Source organism: Plecotus auritus (genome assembly GCF_963455305.1).
Source record: "Plecotus auritus genome assembly, chromosome: 5".
Taxonomy (NCBI): Eukaryota; Metazoa; Chordata; class Mammalia; order Chiroptera; family Vespertilionidae; genus Plecotus; species Plecotus auritus.
In genome coordinates, this window is record NC_137776.1 from 7,624,280 (window position 1) to 7,651,769 (window position 27,490).

At 42.3% G+C, this 27,490-nt stretch overlaps 3 protein-coding genes across 4 annotated transcripts in view; 2 read left to right on the top strand and 1 right to left on the bottom strand.

Moving 5' to 3' along the window:
* Positions 1-495: 495 nt before the first annotated feature.
* Positions 496-14,436, top strand: COQ10B (coenzyme Q10B; the record flags this gene model as incomplete). The annotated part of the gene is made up of 5 exons (XM_080667651.1): positions 496-827; positions 4,747-4,896; positions 7,628-7,820; positions 11,470-11,571; positions 13,408-14,436. 5 exons carry the CDS (start codon positions 496-498, stop codon positions 13,573-13,575), a joined length of 945 nt encoding a protein of 314 aa, XP_080523777.1. The 3' UTR covers positions 13,576-14,436.
* A 1,553-nt stretch (positions 14,437-15,989) lies between these two features.
* On the bottom strand, positions 15,990-25,592 carry HSPD1 (heat shock protein family D (Hsp60) member 1). The gene is made up of 12 exons (XM_080667650.1): positions 25,431-25,592; positions 24,384-24,559; positions 23,080-23,332; positions 21,897-21,979; positions 21,301-21,396; positions 20,809-20,902; positions 20,363-20,531; positions 18,465-18,564; positions 17,493-17,738; positions 17,154-17,328; positions 16,707-16,885; positions 15,990-16,608 (listed from the first exon to the last, which is right to left on the bottom strand). The coding sequence occupies exons 2-12, from the start codon at positions 24,555-24,557 to the stop codon at positions 16,456-16,458; spliced, it is 1,722 nt and encodes a 573-aa protein (XP_080523776.1). The 5' UTR covers positions 24,558-24,559; positions 25,431-25,592; the 3' UTR covers positions 15,990-16,455.
* Positions 25,593-25,637: 45 nt separating this feature from the next.
* The window catches only part of LOC308247880 (MOB-like protein phocein), a 45,536-nt gene continuing 43,683 nt past the window's right edge, over positions 25,638-27,490 (top strand). The window contains exons 1-2 of one of the 2 annotated variants that reach the window (XM_080667653.1): positions 25,638-26,058; positions 26,619-26,783. In XM_080667653.1, the coding sequence (XP_080523779.1) occupies positions 26,056-26,058; positions 26,619-26,783 (168 nt within the window). In that variant the 5' untranslated portion in view covers positions 25,638-26,055. The remainder of the gene's footprint in view (positions 26,059-26,618; positions 26,784-27,490) is intronic. The other variant, XM_080667654.1, reaches the window with a different exon arrangement.

Genomic DNA, 27,490 nt, shown 5'->3' on the forward strand with positions numbered 1-27,490 from the left:
AGCAATGGTTGTCCGGTTTGTACACCACAAGGGAAACCCCAACCACCCAGCATCACCAACTAAATAAGCTGCTGGCCACGCAGGAAGAAAGCACAAAGAACCAACGTCCCTTCCCTAAGGACGTGGCTTTAGGTTGCCCTCCCGCCACCCCCTGGGGCTGGCACGGCAGGTACTGTACAGAGTACAGACAATCATTAACAGCAAGCCTGCCCGCCAGACCTGGCACCGGGAGCGAGGGCGGGGCCGGCTCGGCACTCCCCGGTTTGGACAGTTACACAATTCACACTGGGAACATCCGGCTTCCTCCCACCCCCGGGCGGCGCTCACGTGCCCGGCCTCGCGACCCACAGCGGTGCCCAGGAGAAGCGCGGCGGCCAGTGGGTCTCGGGCGGAAGCAGGGTAAACAGTCCGCGAGCGGGAAGCGCGGCGACCCCGGGGGCCGGCCAGGGGGTGGGTGTGTCCGCAGCCCGGCGCTTCCTCTGATTGGCCGGCGGGATGACGTGCACGCTGACTCTCGGCCCTGAGGCGGTGGGAACGTGCGTCAGCTTTACGCAATCGGAGATGAAGAAGGGGCGGGTCTGGAGGCTCAGGAGGGCCTCCCATTGGCTGGGAGGCGCCGGAGCCGGGCGGGACCTGGCCTCGCCGGAGATGGGCGGCGCCGCGAGTTTGGTCCAGGAGGTAGGTACCGGCTTCAGTGAGACGATCATGGCAGCTCGAACCGGTCACAGTATCCTGAGAAAGGTGGGCTCGGTCTCCGGATGTCGTCCAAGGTCGCCGGTAGCAGCTGGACCCCCGGTTTCGGCGCAGGGGCCTACGCGGAACGTCAGGTAATAAACAACAGGGGCGCCGCGACCAGGGAAGTTTTCCGCCCGGACCAACGGAGTTGGGGGGGGCCGGGGGTCTATGAGTTGATGCGGACCCGGACCCGGAGAGAAAGGTTTCTTGGGTTCTCCATTGGAGAGACTTGGGCGCCGCGTTTATCCGCGGGGGGCCGGACGCTCGCCAGCCTATCCCGCAGCCCCGTCTGCCTCTGTGGCTCCCTGGCCTCGCGAGAGGCGGTGAATCATCGGGCGCAGCCACTCTGGGAGCAGCTGATAAAACCAGGCGGCCCCGCTTGCCTGGGGCTTTTCCGCTCTCCTTCCCTTCGCGGGGCTTTGCGCCTGGAGCGAACCCCTCCTCCTGCTGCTCCTGCTCCTCCTGCCCTGCGTGCGGGAGGACCGGGCGTGCTTTCCCAGGTTCTGGTAGAGGTCTTTGCCCCCGCCCTTTGGTTCTTGCAAAACTAAATGCAGCCGACGTAAGGGACTTGGAATTTTTTTCCGCTCCACTGTAACTTGCAGGTTCTGTAACCTTGAACCAGAGTCTGTCTTCGATTTTCCCGGTTGGTTCCTTTTTTTTTGGGGGGGGGGGGAATGGAGATGGGGGGAGGGGGGGGAGAAGGACGTGAAACGTGAAAAAATTCCATGCTTCCACACCTTAGTTTCTTCTTACTTACGACAGTGCCATTAATGATGCTCGAAAATGGAAATCGGTTGTAAACAATACGGAACGGCGGGAGAAATCACACATCTAGTTGAGCTCCAGGGCATTTAGATTCTGTGAAGAATTTTTTATAAAGGCCAGCTCATCCTTTTCAGACAAATATTGGTTGAAATGGAAATAAAATCATCTTAACGTTTACTCCTGCTTCAGAAAATAACCTGAAAAAGTAGTTCCAAACAAAACACACCCTATGGTGCTTTAGATCTGCTTGTATTCCTCTTATAAAATGTTTGGATTGCAAATAAAACGGTCCCTTTTAGGAAGACAAGTACAATAGCTTTAGTGTCATAATTAAGGCTTACATTTCAAGATAAATATCTACTGTTGATGATAATGAAGATGGAGGGAGTTTATGAGTTCTTTGCCAGTCAGAAGCATTAACATAGATTCTGGCCTATGAATCAGCATAGATTGTTATAATTATATTAGTAGATAACATACAGTTATGATACTATTGTACTTACCTAGTTATTAATAATAGTAAAGGAGCAGAAGGAAGGCCAGACATTATAGCCATGTTCCTTGCAAAACACTGGGGGAAGGGGACAGTTCAAAGGGAAGATAGACCTGCCGGGGAAGTTGGGGTGGCAGGGAAGGTGTTGCCTTTCTATCGCACCTGGGAACAGGTCTTTGGCCAGAATGGGGGTAGCCACTGCCAGCATGCAGAACTCTGGGGAAATGTAATCCCCTAAACAAAGAAGCTTGCTCTCTCATGTTCTTGTCCTCTTGGAACTCATGTAACTCCGGGCTTATGCGCCTGCTTCCCTGCATTTACCCCTACACAATGGACTAATGGACTACAGCTGACCTGATGCTGAACTGGACCCAGCTCCAACCTGGAAAGGAAACTCTGGACACTGGCTTTGCTTCTAGCTTTACTGAATCCCCAGCTACACTTCTACAACTGGACTAAGGGACATGGGGCTTTAGAAACCCAGGAGTGTAATTCCACGGAGATAAAGCTTTCTACCATATCTCAGCTTCCCGTGGGGGCCTCCGGAAATTCTTCCAGTGGCACCCCAAGAACCTCACTCCCACTAACAATGGGGGAAGACGAGGTACATTTTTCTCCAGTAACAGTTATATGTAATTACAATAAATATATATTTAATAATTATATTATTATAGAGTATTACACATACTCTAACATTTGAGATGTAATATTGGAAGATGAATGACCAAAAAAGCTGTCCTTCATCTGGTCCAGTTTTTATTTCATGGTTTAACCATATATATGATTGTATGTCTCCTAATATTGCAGTTGAAGACACGTTATTCTTGATAGTGTATGAAAATAGATGTGCTGTCCAGGGCATTGTTACCATAGTCTGAAAACTGAGCAGGTAAACTCCTGTAAACACAGGTGTTTCGCTTATGATTATAATTGGATTGTGTACGGGTTTCTTTGAGGGACTGAAGGGATGGTAGTACATGAACCTACTACCAAACTCAAAACCGTATTTAGTTAGAAGTAAGCATCCTATTAACCAGACCCTCAGTTCACCTTTCAGAGCAATGATCTCTTTTTTTAATAAAAGTTTATCTCATAGAAGCTTTTTTTTCTGATATTGATTTATCAGAAAATTAGTATAATTGTGCACAGTATCTTTACATAATTGGTTTTTATAAATAGATAACAAGGTATCTAACAAAAAGTGGGGAAAGTAGGTAAAACTGTTACAGCAGTTAAAGACATCTAAGAATGTCTTAGAAGGGAAACAGATAATTAGGCATTTTGTACATCAAATTTGGATTTGTAATCAGTGTGGCTAACAGATTCTAAATTATTTTTGTGGCTTCTTTTTAAAAGAGGGAGCTAAATTAACTTCCTAATTATTATTTTTTTATTTTTTAGAGAGAGAGTGGAAGGGGAGGGGGAGAGACAGATAGTGAGAGAGAGAGAGAGAGAGAGAGAGAGAGAGAGAGAGAGAGAGAGAACATGAGAGTGAAAGAAACACATCAATTGGCTGTGTCTTGCATGCGCCCTGACCAGGGCCAGGGATTGAGCCTGCAATCAGGTATGTGCCCTTGACCGGAATCAAACCTTGGACTCTAGTCTGCAGGCTGACACGCTGTCCATTGAGCCATACTGGCTAGGGTCTAATTATTTTATTTCCACTGCTCTACTTTATTTAGCAGAATATGTGCCATTCACTTTTATTGGTATAATCCCACTTTAAATTAAACTATAGGTTTACTAAAAAAAAAAAAAAATCACTTCTTCTAATATTATCTTCACCTTTAAAATAAGATTTGCATAACACCCTTATCCCTCTCTAGGAGAGGATTCTATCTAAAATATCTTACTAAAAAAGAACATCATGGATATCTTTGAAATATGTTGTTCTTACCATGTATTATAAAATCATCTCCTACTTGTGATGTCTTAGAAAACTTGGAATTCACAAAGCAATCTTGTTTTACCATGTTTTCCCCATTATTTAACTTCTTGAAATGTTCCATCCTTTTGTGCCAGGACAGTGGTCTGCAAACTCATTAGTCAACAGAGTGGCAAACTGCGGCTCGTGAGCTGCAGTTTGCCGACCACTGTGCCAGGATGATGGAACAACTGTTCGGATAGGGTCACCCGGTCTCCAATCTGAGAGTGAGACCTAATTTCAAATCTAATAGAGTAGATAAAAAATTAAGGAACCCTGCCCTGGCTGGTGGAGCCTCATCCTATACAGCAAAAGGTGGCAGGTTTGATTCCTGGTCAAGGCACATATCCAGGTTGTAGGTTCAATCCCCAGTCGGAGGCAACTGATCACATCGATGTTTCTCTCTCTCCCCTCTCTTAAAAAAAAAAAAGAGAATAATTAAGGAGCCTCTATGGTTCCAGTTGGGAAAACAACCTCGGTAGATAAGATGAGTTGAAAAACATACCATGAATATTGTAGCAAGTGTGTGGCAAGATTTTGTTGTAATGTGACCACTGACTGAATGCCAGCGTTTTGGGGTTTGGGGAGATTCCCTTTGTGCCAGGAGCTTCTAAGCCTAACTGTAAGCTGTTATTTTAGTTATGGTGCCTAAGAAGCTTGTGTGTGTATGTGTGTGTGCGTGTGCGTGTGCGTGTGCGTGTGCGCGCACTTCAGGAATATTGTAAAGTGGCAGAGCCTTCTAAAGTGTGATAGTCATTTTACAATCTCTATCATTTGTTTCCTCTTAATTTTTAATATAATCTAAATCACATACTGTTTGTCTTTTTAGATACTTAGCTTCCTGTGGTATACTGATGAGCAGAAATCTTCTACTACATACCTCAGTTTTGCCCAAGGAGATATATGCAAGAACTTTCTTCAAAATTGCTGCACCATTAATAAACAAGAGAAAAGAGTATTCAGAGAGGAGAATTATAGGGTTTGTATATAGTAATAGTTCTACTAAAGAGCACGTTCTTTTCTATCGAGTATTGTGCCTCTTTTTTCTGGATTCTCTGCTTGTAGGCTAAGTGCTGTCTCTTCTAGAGTGGCCTTTCTATAGCCGTTGCTTTTTATAAATATATTTTAAGTGGATATAATTATATGGTAATTTTATAGGATACATTTCAACCTTGACATGTAAAGAAAATAATTAAGCTGTTAGGACCTGCATTATTATTGTACATTATTCTTTTCTACAGTGCCAGCATTACTAATATCTAGGCCCCAAATATGTTTAACTAGCTCCCTCACATACACACATACAGAGATAAGTACATACAGACATACTAAGAGGCCCCTACCATCTAGAACCTTTTCTATAAAGGGCCAGATAGTAAATACGTTAGGATTTGTGGGCCATACTGTCTCTGTTGCAATTACTCAACTCTCATTGTAGCCCCAAAGTAGCCATATAATATAATATAATATATAATATAATATATAAAAAATATATAATAAATAAAAGGGCATGGCTATGTTCTAATAGAACTTTATTTACAAAAACGAGCATTGGGGCCCTGATCTAGGGGTATATGTAGCATAGGATAGAGATTCTGCAGTTCTGCTAAACCAGAAATACAGCATCCATCTTATGGGAATTTCTACAAGAGGGTCCTCATTCCATACAGGCCATTAGGCAGTACATGAATTCTTGTAAAAGTGCATTTTATTAATTAATTAATTAATTAATTAATTTTTTAAAATATATTTTATTGATTTTTTACAGAGAGGAAGGGAGAGGGACAGAGAGTTAGAAACATCGATGAGAGAGAAACATTGATCAGCTGCCTTCTGCACACTCCCTACTGGATATGTGCCCGCAACCAAGGTACATGCCCTTGACCGGAATCGAACCTGGGACCCTTGAGTCCGCAGGCCGACGCTCTATCCACTGAGCCAAACCGGTTAGGGCGATTTTATTAATTTATTTAGTTGCTTTTTTTTTTTCTTCTGATTTTTCTGTAGTAAAGGGCATTCTGCTGACATAACTTTTGTCGCTAAGTTATCTTTATTACTGGCTAGTCACTAGTAGTTCAGGTAATGCTAGCAGGTGTATGGATAAAACCCAAAGTTTGTTTCTTTCTCATGTAAAGTTCAAGTGGGTATTCCCAGGCCATGAGCAGCAATCCTCCTAAGTAGTGATTCAGAAACCCAGGCTCCATCCAACTTGTGACTTTGGTAATTTCTTAGTCAACAGAGTCTGTCTCTTTTTTTGATTTATTTTTCAACTACAGTTTACATTCAGTATTATTTTGTATTAGTTTCAGGTGTAGAGCATAGTGGTGTGACAATCATATACTTCACAACGGGGTACCCCCAATATTTCAAGGGCTCAGCTGGTACCATACATAGTTATTACAATATTACTAACTATACTCCCTATCCTGTACGTTACGTCCCTGTGATTATTTTGTGACTACCAATTTGTAGTTCTTAATCCCTTCACCTTTTTTACCCAGCTCCCAAGCCCCCAACCCCCTGGAAACCATCAGTCTCATCTCTGTATCTATGAGTCTGTTTTTATTTGCGTTTTTTAAAAATATATTTTTATGATTTCAGAGAGGAAAGGAGAGGGAAAGAGAGATAGAAAGATCAGTGATGAGAGAGACTCGCTGATTGGCTGCCTCCTGCATGTCTCCTACTGGGTATTGAGCCCATAACCTAGGCATGTGCCCTTACCGGGAATCAAACTGACCTCTTGGTTCATAGGTCGACGCTCAGCCACTGAGCCGTGCTGGCTGGGCATGAAATGTGCTTTTTTAATATAACAATTTATGATAAACCTCTTTGCTCTAAAGCAAGCATGTCAAACTCAAAGGCTAACACGGGCCAAATAAAAATTAATATTTTCTTGAACATTAACTTACTAGACACTGAATAACTGCACAAATTAAAAAGCGTAACACAAATAAATCTATTTTTCTCGTTCTCCGAAAGTGAAATATTTCCTGTTGCGCACACCAAACAAGTCAGTACAAGACTAATGACGTGGCAGTCGGCTGCTAAAATATTCACTGCTAGTATTAGTGGAGAGAAACGGTGTGCCTGTGCGTAAGGGAAATGAATGCAGCATGATTATAGTAATCAGTCATTAGCGAACGTTGTAGTTCGTTATTAATAATTATGTATAGCAGGATGTTATAAAAATTAAGTTACGAAATTTTTATTAAAAAATTTCTTACATACTGTTATATTGGCTGGGCCGCAAAAATATTCGTTGTGGGCGGTGAGTGTGATAAGCTTGAAAGTCTAAATATATATTTGATCTTTTAAATAACTGAGACAGAGTTCCACAATGTGGGTGTACCACAATTTATTAATCATTTATTACTATCATATTAAGCATTTATTAATGTCTAACAACTAGTAAACATTAAGTTTTTTTTCTCACAAACTCAATTTTTAAGTGCTGGCCATTAATTATAAAAAGTACATCTGCAAGCCAGATCCAGTCTGGTGTGCCTAATTATGACCTCTGCTATATATGTATATTTAGCTCCCTTTCATTTTGTGTTGCTTTGAGGTCATTCATTTCAGAGTATGTATGGTTCAATGTGTCCCAAATGATTTATTGCCTCATATGCAATAAGTTTTATTTATATTCAACTTAAAGTATATGTATACCATATAACTAAAGGCAGTTAACAGTTCTTTTTTTTTCTTTAAAGATACTCTATGCAGGAAATGTATGATGTAGTAGCAGGAATGGAAGATTACAAGCATTTTGTTCCATGGTGCAAAAAATCCAATATAATATCGAAGAGATCCGGATACTGCAAAACACAATTAGAAATTGGGTTTCCACCTGTATTGGAGCGCTATACATCTGTAGTAACCATGGTGAAACCACATTTAGTAAAGGTAATTGTTTTATTTATTTTAAATATTCCCAAAATATTGATTATATAAAATGGGTTCAAGTGTAATTGATTTAAAAGATTTTCCTAAACTAAAAGAAGAGGAGGAAAATAACCACTAAAATATGAAAATGAGAAGGTTTTTTTTTTCTTCTTTCTGTTGAAGACTGCTCACTCAGGAAAGACTGGGCCACACAGTGAGAAATGTTTTAAGTTAATCTTTGCACTATTTTTTTTTTAAAGTGAAGGAAGGGAAAGCTGTGGAAGGATGAAGGAAGGTAGAAAAGATAAATGTGGAGGGCATAAATATTACTGTGGTCCTGCCATGTGCCAGGTACAGAAATGCCAGCTGCTGTTACATGTGTTACATTAATCCTCTCGTCCTTGTCAGCAGTGGGAACACGTATAGGAAAGGTGCCGACTGCAACACACAAAAAGGCAGGCTCCATAGGGTAATGCCCATTTCTTTTGGATTCCTAGAGTGCAGTGACACAGACTTACAGCTGAGTTATGTTTTGTGCCCACAGGATTTGGTGGTGATACCATTTTTTGGTAATCGGCCAGAGCTAAGCACCTTTGTCATTTCTTTGTCAGGCATTGAATGAATTGTAACTCAGAGTAGAAAGTGTATGCTTGTTCAGTGGAGCTAAGACCTTCAAGTCCACCCTAGTCTCACTCTCAAAACTTGAGACTGTGTTCCATTCTGGGATTTTGCCATTATTATGAATGTTTTAGAGTTTTTACCTACTATACTTAATTGCCTAACTTATAATAGCTATAATTTAAATAGCTACTGATTGAGCTATTTGTAATACTTTATTTGAATTACTCATTTAATTCAAATACCATGTTACCATCTGATAATTGATTCAAAGGGAATTCAATGAAGAGGAACTGAGGCATAAACTGCAAATCCATTTTTAACTCCTTGGCTTCCAGTTTGAACTATCTGGAGAGATCCAGCTTCCCTAAATGTGCCTGTGACTTTATGTGCCAGTTATAAGGTGTTTATCTACATGAGTCTGTAGTGACCTGAAGCCCTGAGAGTTCTCAGCAGGTTTAATAGAGGCAACAGGTCAGTGACTCTTACTGCCTAGTTCAGAACATAAACATTTTATGTGGCCTAGTTTCTATGGCCGGGGTCTGTTGAGTGAGAACCACCAGCTGAAGGTCATCATCAGAACACCTACTGTGTTCAGCCTCTCGGCTGTTAGGAATGAGGTCTTTGGTAGCGATGTCCCTTTCAACATGTAGCCGTAAACATCTGTCCTTGGGCTAGAATCAGGTGTGGGCAAACTTTTTGACTCGAGGGCCACAATGGGTTCTTAAACTGGACCGGAGGGCCGGAACAAAAGCATGGATGGAGTGTTTGTGTGAACTAATATAAATTCAAAGTAAAGGAGCGGAGGGGAGAGCAAGAGAACGGGATAGAACAGCTGGATCCGGCCCGCGGGCTGTAGTTTGCCCACGGCTGGAGATGATCTGCATGAGTGCACCACCACCACATTTTGTGCCCAAGTAGTCAGAGGATTGTATTGTATTGTATTGTATTGCGTCCTCTCAGCAGCTGGTTCTCCTACATTGTTACATTCCCTGTAAGACTCTTATGTGGTTGTAAGAAAGGTAGAATGTATTATCTTAAAATTGGCTAGCTGAAATAAAGATCTTATTACAGACTTTTTTTTTTTTAATATATTTTATTGATATTTTACAGAGAGGAAGGGAGAGGGATAGAGAGCTAGAAACATCGATGAGAGAGAAACATCGATCAGCTGCCTCCTGCACACCCCCCACTGGGGATGTGCCCGCAACCAAGGTACATGCCCTTGACCGGAATCGAACCCGGGACCCTTCAGTCCGCAGGCCGACGCTCTATCCACTGAGCCAAACCGGTTTCGGCTTATTACAGACTTTTGATGTGCTTAAAAATTAGCTGGTCATTATTGAACTATATATACAAAGCCGAACTTAAAAAAAAAATTTTTTTTTAATGTTTTTATTGATTTCGGAGAGGAAGAGGTAGGGAGAGAGAGAGAGAAACATCAATAATTGATCAGCTGCCTCTTGCACATCCCCTACTGGGGATCGATCCTGAAACCTGGGCATGTGCCCTGACCAGGAATCAAACGATGACCTCCTGGTTCATGGGTTGATGCTCAACCACTGAGCCTCACCAGCTAGACTAAATACAGCTATTAAAGTAGTTAGTATTTCTGAAATCAATAAAAAGTAGTATTTTAATGACTACTATTTTACAATGTCTAAATGAATATTAAGACATTCACTTGTTTCCATTTTAATAATTAAATTATATTTTTGATAAACATGTAAATAGAGCATTTCTTTATAAATACCGTACTTGTTATTATGGATGTAGTTGATCTTTGTAATGATTCTACCATGTTACCATCTGATAATTGATTCAAAGGGAATTCAATGAAGGGGAACTGACGCATAAACTGCAAATCAATTTTTAACTCCTTGGCTTCCAGTTTGAACTATCTGTGGAGAGATCCAGAATGGGCAGAAATTCTGTGCTTGGGGAGGCTATAGCTAGGGAAGAAAAAGTGATTGTTTGCTTTGCGGAAAATAAGTTTACCTATGCAAGTCCTTATTTTGCTAATCTGTAGTGTATAGCATTGGGGAGGGACGTTATAAACTCTTGAGGGAATAAGTTATCAAAGAGAAAAGGGGTAGAGGAGCTTAATCATTTATTGGCTCCAGTAAATGCCAGAAGAGCTGAAAACTTAAGGCTTAATTGAGGAGGGTTTATTGTTTTTTTTAATGGTCTGCTGCTGAGGGAAAGTGATACGTATTCTTGAGGTCAGTTGTCTACTAGTATAATAAGGCCCACATAGCATCTTAGGATAGTCAATAACTTCATCCAAGGTCATAACCCACCCTAACAATGGACCAATGACTGTGGTCTGGCCTCCATTTTTCACACAGCAGAAGGCAAACTCTTCAGTGGGTCTCAGTGAGCATTTTTAGTGCTGTAGAATGGGGGCTCGGATGCTCTGCACAGAATCTCACTAAGTGTTGCATTTCAGTGTGCACACACATACAAAGCAAACCTGTGCACTGGAGAGGTCAGAGGTCAGGCATAAGAGTCAGGGCCAGGCTTCCATGAAAACTGGAGCCATAGAGACCTCTAGAAATAAAGGATAATGAGTGAAGGATGTGATTGATCAGAGAAAAATCTTTGGGTAGGAAAGAAGATAAAATTTTCATAGGGATCTGTGCCAGATACCTTAAAATGTTTTAGCCATTTTAGAGTGATGGTATAAGATAGATATACTCATTTTGCAGATTAAGGAATTAACTTGTTCAGGATAACTTCTAAGTGGCAGAGCTGGAAATAAAACTTCCAGAAAAATCACTCCCGTTTTGTTGCTAGAGGAGAGAACTCCGAATAGCTCAGTGGGTGAGACGGTGGAAGAGAGAATAACGGGCAACCTTGAGGGTCCCAGGGGAAAGAAAATGCTCATATTGGCAAGAGGTCGCTCCCTAGTGCCAAGCTAAACGTGAGACGTTTTCATCACCGGTGGCCTGACTATAAAAATACTTGCCTTTCAAAGAAGTCACCCTCCGTTACAGATTCCGGACAGTCCGAGTGGAATTTCATGGCAGCTGTATTTTTCATTCTCTTCTAGGCATCCTGCACGGATGGGAAGCTTTTCAATCACTTGGAGACTGTTTGGCGTTTCAGCCCAGGTCTGCCTGGCTACCCAAGGACGTGTACCTTGGATTTTTCAGTAAGTCCCTCATATCACAAAGCCCTTCATTTGTTCCGAGTATCAGGTGAAGTTGGTAAAAAAAGGAATAATCCACTTATTAGAGCCCATTAATATGCCATTGTTAATAATCTTTTTTTTTTTTTTAAATATATTTTATTGATATTTTACAAAGAGGAAGGGAGAGGGATAGAGAGCCAGAAACATCGATGAGAGAGAAACATCGATCAGCTGCCTCCTGCACACCTCCCACTGGGGATGTGCCCGCAACCACGGCACATGCCCCTGACTGGAATCGAACCCGGGACCCTTCAGTCCGCAGGCCGACGCTCCATCCACTGAGCCAAACCGGCTTCGGCCATTGTTAATAATCTTACAGCAATTACTGAAAACGGCTTTTTTACAATCTCAAATTTTTGAGTATTGAATTTCTTCTCTAATTTTATAAGAATATTAATGAATCTTTCTATTGTATTTCTTGAGACCTTGAATAACAATTCCTTCTCTACTTCCTAATTTTTACAAGTCCATAGGTTATAAGACATATGCTGACTTTACTGCCAGTTTAATAACTTATTAACACCAAATGAAATTTACACATTGATCTGCATCTTATGACGCAGAAATAAAGTGCAAAAGGAACAAATGTTTTTAGAATCTAGGGACTGAGGTATTTTCTTGTTCACATCACCTTAGCTATAGCACTGTGGCTTTTTCTTTGCCAACAGAATATATTTGCTGTTTATATTTGCAACTCAGGCATTACATTTTTTTTTAAGTTGTTGTTTTTTTAAAAATATATTTTATTGATATTTTACAGAGAGGAAGGGAGAGGGATAGAGAGCTAGAAACATCGATGAGAGAGAAACATCGATCAGCTGCCTCCTGCACACCCCCCACTGGGGATGTGCCCGCAACCAAGGCACATGCCCTTGACTGGAATCAAACCCGGGACCCTTCAGTCCACAGGCCGACGCTCTATCCACTGAGCCAAACCGGTTTCGGCCTCAGGCATTACATTTTAAGAAATGGTCATAATATTAATGGTCATAAATTTCTACATGCTACTCCCAGCTCTTGAATTGCTTTCATTAAAATATTAGTGGACATTAATGGGACAGTTGGGGACATTTGAATTAGACCTGTGTAGATTAAATAATAGCATTATTAAGTATTAACTCCCTGTGTTAATTTCTTGGTTTTAATAATTGCACTGTGGTTATAGAATACATTAAAACAGGAATCTGGTTGATGGGTTTATGAGAAATCTTTGTACTGTTTTTGCAACTTTTTTGTAAATCTTAAATTACTTCAAAATGAAAAATTAAAAGTTTTAAAACTTAGTAGATACTTGCTCCTTAAAATACTACTTCTCAAAGCTTGCCTGAGTTCTATCTTGAGAGGATGTAAGTTCATTGTCTACTTTGACATTGAGCCACCTACCCCATCTGTTTTGTGGATCAGTCTTACCTCCTTGCTGCTACTTCCCAGATGAGGAAGATTGCTTCTCTTCCTTATTTCCTACTGGGAGGTAGGTAGATCTAAAAGGGACCCCTTAGGAAGCCAGAGTAATAAACATGGTATTCAGCAGACTTTTTCCATTTTTTAAACTTAATAAAAGCTGGCTCTGTCTTGAAATGAGTCATTGGTCTTGTTCACTTAAGTTTGTTTTGCCCACAGTTGTGCTTTTTGCAGTAAATATGACTCCCTCTTCCGAGAGGTGTTCAAAGTCTCATCCAGATAGGCTCTGCCTTCCACACTGGGCCAGAGCCCATGTCCCAGCGTGAACACTGGGCCTAAGTAGAGATTTCATGAGAGAAAGGTCTTCCCGAGTTAATTGTGAACATTTTCCCACAGGTTTCTTTTGAATTCCGCTCACTTCTACATTCTCAGCTTGCCACATTGTTTTTCGATGAAGTCGTAAAGCAGATGGTAGCGGCCTTCGAAAGAAGAGCGTGTAAGCTGTATGGTCCAGAAACAAATATACCTCGGGAGCTAATGTTTCATGAAGTTCATCACACGTAAAAGAGGAAAGGACTGGAACTGGTCACCTACTTGTGATTTCAGTGTATTCACTTTTAGAGCGTGCTTTTATCATTTGCTTTCAGAAGCCAGAAAGCATTTGTTCAGCCCAGCTTTGATTATAAACCTGCACCATCGAAAATTTGCACTTGGAATATGGAAGCACATATACATAGAATTCAATCACGTATGATTCAAAGTAATGTGTACATCCGCATATTTACCGTCAATGGGATGTCATCACTATTGCTAGAATACTGACGTCACTCTTCTGAGAGAAATTGAAACTAAATTTAAACCTTTTAGTTATCACTTTATCCGAAAGAGGCTAGTTGAGATACTCATGTAGTATGTATTACAATGACCATATCATGTTTAAGTTATTAAATTCAGACTTTATAACTTACTGTCATAGGGCCTGTGTCATGGGTTAGGATATTTGTGTAATCATCAGATACTTACAGTAAAAACGCTGACGTAACAATACTGTTAATGAAGGTTCCTTGGCACCTTTTTAAAATTGTTCTCATGGTAGTAGGAGATAATTCAGTGCTATAGTGAGGTTAGCTCCCTGCTAAACTCCTGGCTTTTTTTGGTGAGTGGTCCAGAGCTTTAAGCTACATTTTTTATAGTTTGCAACCCTCTCCCAGGTACTTTGCTTTTTCAACAATGCTGATTGTGTATCAAATTGTGTCTACAACAGTGGGCAACATGAAGAGAAGTTGGCTGCTGTCTCCAGCACCATGCATCCCTATTTTCTATTTATTGTGTATACTACTTTCAATAATGTATTTCAAACTGATATTTTTGTATACAAATCAATGTCAGGACTGAAGTGGTAACTTAATAAAGTTAATTTGTTTATTTTTTGTAGTTATTCGGTTATTGAAGTTTTCCTATCTCAATGTGTATTTACATAGACATGGTAAAGTTTAGTTATAGCATTTATATCTTTAAAATACTTTCACAGAAACAAATCTGGACAAAATTCAGACTTTTAATCAATGTTGATCACCTTCCCTCCTTTCACTCAATAGCCCCCTTGCATTACCTTTCCAGTTATAGCGCTATTAACTTTGTTTCCTCAGATCAATTAGGGGCCTCGATACTTAGTTCCCTGCATAAATGCATCTTTATATCACTTTATTGAATACGTTGGAGTACCTCATGTATACAGCGGTGAAGGACTCCTATGCCACTCACATGGAACATGGTGTGCCCTCACACAGGTGAAGCAGTATCTTCCCACTTACAGGTGAGTTATCTCCCAGAGCTTCAGTAGTTTATATGTAATTATGTCTTTGATAACAAAGTTTTTTAAAATGGCAAAGACCCAGGTTATCTTTTTTCTCTGTACTTCTCTTTTGATGGAAATAGAATTTGTACTTGACCATACTCTTCCAAACACCATAGTTACCTTAGTAATTCTTAGGTTTAGAATCTAACTTAGTGCTTAGGCTGGTATTCTAGCATGTAGCTGGGGTTTTGGTGAGGGAACCCTGGAATATATAAATATTGCCTTGAACTAGCTATCCCTTTTGACCCATGAGGTTCAAGTTATGTCCAGAACCCAGGTCACAGGAAGTGTAGAGACAGGATATAAACCCGAGCCTTCTGGCTCCACTATCAGTGCCCCTGGGTTTGCTCCATCTAGTCCAGCAGTCTAGAGGCCATGACTGTGGACCTACAATCGGGCAGCTATGCTTTCTGTATCATAAGGGGGAAGCGACACCCCCTTTCTTAACTTGGTGAAGTGGCACCTGGTGAGTGGAATCAGGGTGGGGAGGGAATGCTACTGAGATGAAACCGGTAAGACTTCTCTGTGGAAACGTCCTTGGTTTTTGCCTGGTTGAGTGAGGACATGAAGTTTGCAGCTACATCTGCCATCCTCACAAAGAGGGAAAAGGTAATTTTTCCAGAAAAGCCAACTCAGAATTCTCTAAACCAACCTTGTAGTTGTTAACCTGGCTTGTACCTAATTGTAGCAAAAGTTTAACAAGTATTCCCTAATCCAAGATTGTTCACAGGGCTAAAACAATCCAAGCATTCAGTCCTAGCACTTCATTTTTCCTCCTGTTAATCTCTTTAGGCTCCAGTCATTCTGACAGCAACTAGAAACCTCAAGTCCAGGTGTTTCCCATTCTGTTTCTTCTAATCAACTAGCTGCAACATTATTTTTAGGTGCAGGATTTTAAGTGACTTAGGCTTTTGACCTGTGGTGGATTGTATTTTTCCATTTCTGCCCAAGCTATGTATACAAGATAAGGACAGCGGAAACATTTGCCTCAATGCCTAGCTTACACCAGACTACGCAGGAGGCCCAGGGCCTTACTGAGGAGTTCCCACCCAGAGATCAGGTGCTACAGCTCCAAGACAGACTAGGCTAGTCCCTGGCCTGGATGAAAATAAAAATTCAATTAACTTTAAACAAATTTTTATTACACAAAGGTCACATAATTGGATATTTCTCTACTTTGTACACAATTATTCTTACTCTCCACAGAAAGGCTGCTTCTTCACTTCTCATCGGGTGATGGCAAGCACTAAAATCCTGATTGTAACAGAATAGTAGTAAACATGCCTCAGTGATTTACGTTGAAAGCAGTACATTGGTACATGGCTCTTGCACTTATCAGGAATGTACAAATGTATTTTTATTCAAAAATACAAAATAAATTATCTGTAGGCATGGACAATGACAGCAGTAAACCATTGTGTGTTGTCAACTGAAACCAGTAACTGATGGTTAGAGTGATTTTCTTGAACATCAGCCAGCCTTTTCTTCAGTCATTTCCTTCAACTGACTTCTCTGAAGTTATAGGTGAGGAGATGCCCTGAGCTTCCTCTCAGTTCCCAGCCAGACGGTAAAGCACTATTCCAGGGCTAGAACATGCCGCCTCCCATCCCTCCTCCCATTCCACCCATCCCACCCATCCCGGGGTCCTTCTCCTCTTTAGGAATTTCTGTGACCACAACTTCTGCTGTTGTTAACAGAGAGGCCACGCCAGCAGCATCCAGTAAAGCAGTTCTTACAACCTAGGAAAAGAGTTTAATAAAATACCACCTTTTACTTAGTAAAAAATTAAAACTGAGGACTTATTAAAAGAATTTTTAGAAAGTGATCAACTACTTACCTTAGTTGGATCAATGATTCCTTTTTCCACCATATTCACAAAGTCTCCAAGCATGGCGTCATAACCAATTTCTGAGGAACTTCGCATAATTTTCTCAACTATCAATGATCCCTCAACACCTGCATTCTTAGCAATGGTCATTGCAGGAATTTTTAGTGCTTTCTTAATAATTTCTATACCTATAAAAAAAAACCAAATTTTAGCCACCTTAATTCTTTCTTTTATAAATATTATAACACAATTCGACTTGTGAGAGTACTGACATAGGCCAAATCATTTCCCCTGAAAATGATGATGCATCTTCATCTCTCGATATCAGTGCTATTGTACTTTTGTTATTCTGAAAGTTGCTGTGTGATTTATTGTCCCATTTAGTGGGCAACATCATTCTAACAGGAAGACTAACAACAGGCTGCAAATAAACTCATTTGTAAGTTAACTTTTTACCAATTTTTTGATCTTCGTTAGTTGGAGTTAATGAGTCCAAGGCTGGAATGCACCGAAGCAGGGCACAGCCCCCTCCCAGGACAATGCCTTCCTCCACAGCAGCTCGGGTGGCGTTGAGGGCATCTGTGACTCGGTCTTTCTTCTCATTCACTTCAACATCACTTGTCCCACCAATCTGAAGATTACAATCAGCCCAGTTAGTATGGCTTCTCTGATTCAAGATGCTGACAGCCAAGAGTCATTAGCACCTCGTTTACTTAAAAGCTTAAATAATAAGTATCTCCATGAAGAAGCTAATCCCCTGAACAAGAGCCCAAGAAGTCAAGCATGACCTCTTACCTTCAGCACAGCTACCCCATCTGAGAGTTTGGCCAGGCGTTCATTTAGTTTTTCCTTTTCATATTCACTAGTTGTGCTATCTAACTGCTCGATGATTTCTTGAATACGTTTTTCAATCTGAGCCTTGTCACCTTTTCCTTTCAAGAGCATGGCATCATCTTTGGTCACAATGACCTCTCCAACTTTTCCTAGGTCATGAGGCTGAACGTCTTCTACGTTGAGAGTCAATCCTTCTTCTCCAAATACCTACAAAAACATCGAAAAAGGAGCAGGTCTCAGTGATGGTTTTTCTATTATACTAAACATTTATTAATAACACAGCATGCAGTGTCTTAATGAAGAAAAAAATCTTGTTTTACTGTTATTTCTTTGAAATGTGAGATTCTAAGACCACTGAATATAGTCTTTTATTGCATTTCCAACTTCTCACTTAACCCTCAATATTTGAGCTTTATGTAAGAAAAGCATAAACTCAGGAAATTCATCCAAGGTCACACTTTTGGTGGAACCAGAACTAACTCTTAAGTCCCCTGTCTTTTTACTATATTCCTAAAAATAGATTAGTCAATAAGGTCTGGAAGGGACTGTGGCACAGCTTAACCCAGCCTCCACCTCCCAGACATGCAACAGAAACAGAGATTAAGCAAGTTCATTTGGCAGTTCTGTGATTGTAAAAAGTGTGAATTCGCCCTAACCGGTTTGGCTCAGTGGATAGAGTGTCGGCCTGCGGACTCAAGGGTCCCAGGTTCGATTCCAGTCAAGGGCATGTACCTTGGTTGCAGGCACATACCCAGTAGGGAGTGTGCAGGAGGCAGCTGATTGATGTTTCTAATTCTCTATCCCTCTCCCTTCCCCTCTGTAAAAAATCAATAAAATATATATATTTTTAAAAAGTGTAAATTCTACATATTAACTTTAGACCTGGAAGTATAAGTAACATTCAGTAAACCACACCACATTGATGTTACTTACGGCACCACCAGTAGCAATAGCCATGTCTTTAAGCTGGTTCTTCCTATTGTCCCCAAAACCTGGAGCTTTGACTGCTACAACCTGAAGACCAACTTTTAGCCTGTTAAGAACAGTAATAACAGTTAAGTTAAAAAACAAAGGTAACTATTTCACAGGCTGAAAAATGAGAATAATCATTAAATTTGAGGGTCATCTAATCAGCACTTACCCCATGGCTTCCATATAGCAGTGGTCGGCAAACTGCTGCTTGCGAGCCATATGCGGCTCGTGAGCCGCAGTTTGCCCACCACTGCCACATAGTATTAGATTAAGTTGCTATTTAAGTTTGAGCAAGCAGTGTTCTTAATTTAGTGCCTTTTTAAATGTCAATATTGCTAATAGCAATTTGAGCAGGTAATGAATACTTAGAATAGAATACACAATCAAAGAGATGCCCCCTTTAGACCAGATTGAGAAACAAAAGGAATACACAAACGTTAAGACAGCTGGTCTATTCTATTAAAAAGTCAAATAAAAATCAGAGTGGATGCCCTAACCAGTTTGGCTCAGTGGATAGAGCGTTGGCCTGCGAACTGAAGGGTCCCAGGTTCGATTCCAGTCAAGGGCATGTACCTTGGTTGTAGGCACATCCCCAGTGGGGGGTGTGCAGGAGGCAGCTTATCAATGTTTCTCTCTCATAGATGTTTCTAACTCCCTATCCCTCTCCCTTCCTCTCTGTAAAAAAATCAATAAAATACATATTTTAAAAATAAATTTAAAAAATCAGAGTGGATAAGCTCTAATGATAATGGCAAGTAAATCAGACATCCAACTTTTCAGCTACCAATAAAATGGCCCAATGAAAACTCTGTAAGCCTATTGTTTTTGTTACGTTAACTTCAAATTCCACAATCTCTAAGGCTTTTTTAAAAAATACAAAAAGCAAATCCAAGCTAACTATCATTCCAGGATAAGTAAACTCAGAGCTTCTGGATCAGGTCAGGGTGTGCAATCTCTAATGCATACATACCTATTTCATGTGTGCATTTCCATTAAAATAAAATTGGAAAATCTTATGTCTGATATACCTCAATTCTTACATTAAGAGTATATAATTTAGTAATGCCCTAAGATTCTACTTACAGCATTAACATTACCTGTCTTAAAGTCAAAAGTAATGCATTAAACTATAGATTTTAAAAATTAAGTGAATAGACCTCATTTTATTTTGAGTGCCTATTTCTGGTTCAGACTATTCACTCTTTAAAATTTTCTTTTGCCATGGCCAATGTGGCTTAGTTGCTTGAGCATCGTCCCATGCACCAAGAGGCTGCTGATTCGATTCCCAGTCAGGGCACATGGCCAGGCTGCAGGCTCCATCCCAAGTAGGGAGCATGCAGGAGGTAGCCTCTCATCAATGTTTCTCTTTCCCTCTCTCTAAAAATCAACCAAAAAACATATTACATATATATACACACACACACATACACACACATAAATTTTAACAGATTATGTAAACACTGCTGAATACACTTAGATCTGAAACTTTTGATACGGCAGTCGTTTACTGATCTTTTCCCATGCAAAATTGTAATTGTGAACATAGTTTTCCAGAAAAATGTTTCTTTAAAAAATGAAAACAAAATTTAATCATTTACCCACAAAATAACTGTAAACACATAAAAATAGATACCGCATACAAAATTAGGCTATGAGAAAGCTGCACAAAATATCAAGGGCTTTAAGGCCCAATAAAAAAATACACCACCATTATAACTGGACTAAGGGTTCATGAAGCACACCCGTATTACACAGAACTCTAGATACAAACACAAGTGGGTGGAGGCACATAATGGAGATTCCTAACATCAATATAAATTATTCATCTAGAAATGTAAACCAAATATCACTGCTATTACCTATTCAAAACGAGTGTACTGAGAGCTTCTCCATCAACATCTTCAGCAATTATGACCAGGGGCTTGCGGTGAGCATTGGCAATTTCAAGAGCAGGTACAATGGACTGAACACTAGAAATTTTCTTTTCACTCAAGAGAACGTATGCATCTTGGAATTCACATTTCTGACCTGCAAAACAATGAATGTTTCAAACCAACTTTAGAACTTAAATATTCTGAAAACGACTGAAATTTATGTAATAGAAAAAGCTATAAATCAAAGTTCTGTACACTTCACTAGTAAAAGTCACGGATAAGTTCACGTTTTTCCTCTATTTCTTATACTTTTTAACTTTAGTAACATAGGAATTTATGTTTTCAGAAATATGACACCATCTAATGCTAACAGTCTGACACATAGCAAATAACATATTCTTAAAATATGTCATTCATTGACTTGCTCTTACCTTTTGCTGTATTAATAAAGTATGGAGAAATATAACCTCGATCAAACTTCATGCCTTCAATAATTTCTAATTCATCATTCAGTGTTTTTCCATCCTATGAAAATGATCAGAGTTAGCTGTATGAATTTCATTAAAGAAACACAAAAACTACAGACCAGGCTAACAAGTTGACCCACTTGTCTTACTTAAGGGACCCAGGTAGGAGTATGTAAATGCCCCATGGCATCCTACTCTACTTCTGAAAAAATTCTCAGAATGCATATCTGAATTAACTTTTACAGCTGGAAGACGGTATCACTTATATTAGGATGGATTCATTCCTGACAGCGAAGGCTAATAATTCACACAAAGCAGAGTTAAGTACTCTATTCTATATAGGTGCTGACCGTACACATGAAGGAGTAAAATAGAATACACTTTTAGAAACATGAAACATATAGATAGAATTTTTGTGCTGACACCTCATTTCAGGCTATCATGGAAAACACTTGCCTTTACAGTGATGACGCCTTTCCTTCCAACCTTTTTCATTGCATCAGAAATTATGTTGCCAATTTCTTTGTCTCCATTTGCAGAAATTGTAGCAACCTGAAACAATCAAGTTACCTTTCCACATTACAAGGTAAGGCTAGTGTTCTCCATCAACCCCCCTCCTTTTCCTAGTAATTTCCAAATGGATACATCCATGGGGGGAGGGGGGGCAGAGGAAGGGGACTTTGCTTTCAATTTACTATTTGACTACATTATTTTCAAAAGACATGAAACAAACATGCAATTATTCTTTTAAACAAAAACAGTGAATGAAACAGGCTGACCCCATTATTTTGTTTTCCTTTGGCAAACGTGGCAATACTACAACACACACACACACAAATGAGTCTTACAGCATGCAGAAATAACATAGTGGCCCATTAAGACTCATATCATGATCACTGAATTATTTTAAAATGTTTTAGCAAGCATTTAGTAAGAAAAATGCTTCCAATGTAGGTGATTGAGTAGTATTGTTATTCTGAAATTGGTCTATGATTTCCATGAAATGTTATTAAATTTTTACTTTACCACAAAATATTATGAAAAATCCCTACCTGAGCTATTTCTTCAGGGGTTGTCACAGGTTTGGACTGCTTCTTAAGTTCAGAAATTACAGCATCAACAGCTAACATCACACCTGGGTCAAGAATAAACATCATTACAATGCTTTTCTCTTATGTCTACATGTCACATAAAAATGTTGATTTATATAAATGTTTTCATGCCTTAACAGCCCACACACTGCTTCTGTGCCAGAATTTTTCCACATCACATGGAGCTGATGGCATGCACTGACACAGGAACTTTAATCAAGGCCCACAATGCCAAAATATTTTGAAAATTATAGACTAAAAAAAAATTGAGGTGTACAATTTGCAGAAATCTAACCATTCAGCTCATTCTGTATAAATCATTCCCAACCCAATGTGCCTCTGGAAGGAGCACGTGTGGGAGGCAATCAATTGATGTGTCTGTCACATGGATCTTCTATCTCTCCCCATCCCGTCCACTCTCTCTTAAAAAAAAAAAAAAAAAAAAATCAATGGGAAAAATATCCTCACTCCTTTGGTGAGGACTCAAATTAAATAAATAACAAATAGTGGTCTAGCTTCCTGAAACAAGCAATAATAAACGAAATGCAGACCAATAACAAAGTATGTGTTGTTAAGAGGTAAGAAAAGGCCCTGATCAGGTATCTCAGCTGCTTAAGAGTGTAGGCCAAGGTTACTGGTTCATTTCCTGATCAGGGCTCATACAAGCAGCCAATGAATGCATACATAAGTGGAACAACAAAATCAGTTTCCTCTCTCTCTCAAATCAATTAAAAAAAAAGGAGAAGTAAAAATCTGCTTTAAAAAATCCTGTGATATCCTGGGTGACTTAGCTGCTTATTAGGCCCTCCTGACTAAGGGAAAGCATCAGAACTGTATAATCTCCCTCTGCGCTAATCCCCAGAAGTTTACTGTTTTCAAGGTACACAGTACATACTGTATCTTCCATTACAATCACTGGCTTTCAGGGTGGTGGGGGAGGTGTAACGAAGACTGACAACAGGAAACATCTTAGTCACATTTTCCTCCTAACTCCCTGTACAGTGCCCACCACACGGCCAGGCATTCAATCACTATTGGCAGAAGGAATATTCAGCATGAGAACTTTTAGGAAGGGAAGGAAGAATCAACTTTCTAATTTAATGGGCAGTTCGAAACAATGTCTGACAAGGCAGAGCATTCCTACCTCTCCTGATTTCCACTGGATTAGCACCTTTACTGATCTTCTCAAAGCCTTCCTTGGCAATGGAGCGTGCCAGCACAGTGGCAGTGGTGGTGCCATCCCCAGCCTCTTCATTTGTATTATTGGCAACATCTTGAACAAGTCTCGCGCCAATATTTTTATATTTATCTTTTAAGTCAATGGACTTTGCAACGGTCACACCGTCTTTTGTTACTTTGGGACTTCCCCAGCTCTGTTCAATAATCACCGTTCTTCCCTGTAATTGCAGAGGGAAAAAGTTACAGAACCACACACTTGAAAGCTTCAACATATTACCAGATCTGCAGCACAAATCTCAAGGGCAAGTTCATCAATGATCTTAGTTTACAGAGATCTTCCTGGCAATTATAACCAGTTATGCTCAAATAAACTCATAAAAACTCAAAATATAAAATTCTTCACGTTATTTACACTTAAAAAGTTTTCCCAGTGCCTGCTTCCTTGAAAGCCATGTGAAAACTTACTTTTAGCTTGCTTTAAAATGTAGTTACTAAAATATTAACTGCAAGGCAAGCACAGTGCACTCCTGCAGGGCCACTGAACATTAAATCTCAAGTATGGTGCAGAGTATTGGCAGCTTTTGGTTTGAACCAAAGCTGCCATTTGGGAGGCATGATAATGCCTTATTATTTTTTTTTTTTTTGACTCTCTATTGTTTAAAGTATGTCTCCTTTCCAGTGCCTTATTTATACAGTTTGGTTAACTTTGATATTTGAATTGTTTTCAAACTAAAATGAACCATCACTCCACTGGGCACCTTCAAAGGCCTCTTCAATTCATTACCACTCACTCAGCAGTCTCATGTTAAGCGAGACAAAATTTTCAATGTGCTTTGGAACAGAAGGGACAGCAGGAAAAAGTAGGTAAAACTGGACCTTCACAAACATATTTAGATATTACAGGAGATAAGTACCATCCTTCCCTCTATGCTTGGTATTTACTGGGCAACAATCCCAAATTTAACAAAAGCTGGCAAGCAAGATTAACCCTACCTTGAGTTTAAGAATCCATCTTAAACTCTGAGTTATCAATGGATTACATCACACATTATACAAAATGAAGTGTCCCAAATTTAAGTTTTAAGACTCACATATAAGGAAAAAAAAAAAAAAAAAGATTAACCATTAATGTGGAACTTACATGTAAATTGGGTTCTCTCAAAAATGGATACCCACCTACTGATCAAGTTCAGTGTGACTATTTGCCATCAGTAAAATATTAATTAACTCATAGAACTATAAGTGACAATAAAATAAGAATACTGATACCTTTGGCCCCATAGTAACGGCTACAGCATCGGCTAAAAGGTCTACACCTTGAAGCATTAAGGCTCGAGCCTCTGCACCAAATTTTACATCTTTGGCATAAGCCCGAGTGAGATGAGGAGCCAGTGCCCGGGACACGGGCCTCATCTGGCGAAGGACTGTGTGTAATCGAAGCATTTCTGGGGAGAGGAGGAAACAGGCAGGTCAGCAGTACATCAATACCCGCATCCCCCGGGGTGACACCCGAGCCACAGAACAAATGTTAGATGTGAACCGGGCTGACCTGTGCCAGCCACGATGCCTGGGCCACGGGACGCGCCACGGCTCCAGAACGTACCTGGCGCAAGGGCCGCCCCCGCGGCTGCCCTACAGCACTAGCGCACAGCACCCAGCTCCCAACCCATGGCCCTACCCCTGCGGCTACTAGTAAAAACGTGTTCATCTTCCCCTGCTAAAACGGCCTTCAGAGCCAACCCACTCCACACGTGCCCCTGATAAACCAAGTCCGCGGGAAAGGAGCAGGTTACAAAGCCGGCGGTCAGCGGCTAAAAATATTCCTGACTCTGCAAAAACCTTAGCAAAATGTGTCTAGAGCACCGGCTAGGCCGCTGCGGCCCGGCCCACTCCGCGCGGCCCCACGTGTCTTCCCATCCGAACGCCCCGAGCAAGGTCAAGGGTGCAGGCGCCGTCCCCCACCCAGTCCGCGGGGCCCAAGGAAGTCCCCACGCGGCTGCGACCACTCTCCCCGCAGCCCTGCAGTCGGCCTGCCGTGGGTTGCATCGGAAGGCCCTGGTGGGTGCACTCCCCCGACCCCACACGCACTCTGGGCAAGCCCTCCCTCCCGCGCCTGCCCGGCGAGCGATCCACGCCGCACGTGACGGGCACCGCATGGACCCGACCCGCGAGGCCTGAGCCAGCCGATCCGGGCCTGCGGCGCCGGTGGGAATCCCAGGCTCTCCCGGGCCGACTTGCCCAGGCCCCATTGCAGGAGGGGGAGGGCCGGGCCGGGGCCCAGGGCGCCCGGGAGAGGCGGCGCGGGCGGCCGCATACCTGCGGGGCAGCGGCAGGGCGAGCAGGCGGCGAGGCAGGCCGTCGGCGGCGAGTGAGGGACAGAGTGCAGGGCGCAAACGGCAATGAGCTGTGCCCCTCCCTCCAGGCTCCCCGCCCCGCGGCCACGCGTGCGCGGGCGCCGCCCCCGCCTCCCGTCGGCCCAGGCCCGGCAATCGGCACCGCGGCGCGCAGGCCCCGCCCCTCCCTACCCGCGCGGGGCCCGGCCCGCGGCCCCAGCCTTCTCGGCCGACTTAGGCTAGTTCCGGGGCGGCGCTCGGTTCTAGAACTTTCCGGAAAGGGCCGCGCTCCCTGTGGGTCAAGGGTTAAATGGCGTCACTTCCGGGAGGGGGCGCGGGGAGAGTACTTTCACCCGGGCAGGCGGCCTAGAAAAGCCTAGAAAGAGCTCCCCTTTTCTTCCGCCTCCCGGTCGCCGCGGAAGTGGGCTGCGCCGAGGCCTCGGGGCGAATCGCGGCGCGCGGCGCGGCTGCCGCCCTCTGGGGGGCGGGACGGCGGGGCGGGCGCCTGCGCGCTGGGCGGCCTCGGGTTCACGTGGCCAGCGGCGACTGCGGCTCTCTCCTTGCGGCCGCGGCGCGACAGCGGAGCACAGGCGGCGGCGATCGGAGTCATGGTGAGACCCGCGTGGGCACCAGTCTGCCCGGGGCGTGGGCAGCCCGGACGGTTCTCGTTGGCAGGGGGAAGGAGTCACTCAGGGACCCGCACCTGCCCGAAACGTGGGGACGCCGGGCCCCCCGACCTTTCCCTCCGCCGAGGGCTCTTTGCACGCGCGTGTGCAGCGGGCGTGGAGCCTGGGGGGCGGGAGCCGGGACGCACGCGCGGCCGCCCACCCGCTCTCCCCTGCAGGGCCTTCGTAGGTGGGCAGTGTCGGGAAGAAAGCATGGCCTTGGGCGGAGAGGTGGACTTCAGGGTTTGCTGAAGATGTCCTAAGCCGGGAAGGGAAATATTTGACCTTGGAAGGAGCGAAGGTTGCCTTTTGGAGCTCGTCTGGCTGATGACCCTGCAGAGGGAGTGGGGCATGAGCGGGGAATGCAGAGCGGGACAGTCTCTAGGTTTCCTGCGTTCTCTCCGGGACCACGCGTTGCGTTTGACCGGTCACGTTTGCCGTGGCATTGCCTGTGCACAACATCGGCGCGTACTGTTGTTTCAGATCGGGCCTTTCTCTCCCTCCAGGCAGGACAGGCCTTTAGGAAGTTCCTCCCCCTCTTCGACCGAGTCCTGGTTGAAAGGAGCGCCGCGGAAACCGTCACCAAAGGAGGCATCATGCTTCCAGAAAAAGCTCAAGGAAAAGTATTGCACGCCACAGTAGTCGCTGTTGGATCGGGCTCCAAAGGAAAGGTAAACGGGAGCCACATTGGAACTATTTTTTATGTGAAGTGGAAGGAAAAGCAAATTCTTGGTGGTTATTAAAAGTAGCCTTTTAAGTAGCTTGTATTGTTTTCGGGTCGTTTCCTTAGTTCAGTCACGTCTGATCTGGCTCTTTAATGAAAATGATTGTAAAATGAAATGGCTCGTTGTATGTGGAGAGTTCGAGAATATGAAAGTAAAATTATGCTTTAATATTGCTGAAGGAGGGCTTTTAAGAATCGGTCTAATCTCTTAACTCTGAAATTGCCCTGCCTAACCCACTAACCACCTTTTACCTTCCTTGGCTCACCTGTGAAACGAACAGGTTGGACTGTTCCTTCCCGGTATCCTCCAGTTAACTGGTTAGATCTCAGACCTCCCCAAGGGTCACCCAGAATACACAGATAATGCCCTTGGGGTCAAATACGTGAACTGCATTGTTGCAAGTTGCCTCCAAGAAAGTTCTAGCAAGGAGCCAGGAATAGGAAGCCTTTAGGAAGTGAGCCCTGTGCTTCAGTCCCTCTCTCCAGATCTCTTTTTGAGAAAAGGAAATTGAATCCCAAAAGCAGTATGTTCCAACTCAGGACATTTTTTCTTACATTTTTGAACGCTGACTTAAACATGACCGTGTATACATGGTTTTAAAAACTGGCTTATTTCAAACGGTCCATAGGTTATGTTAATATTTAACCATTAAA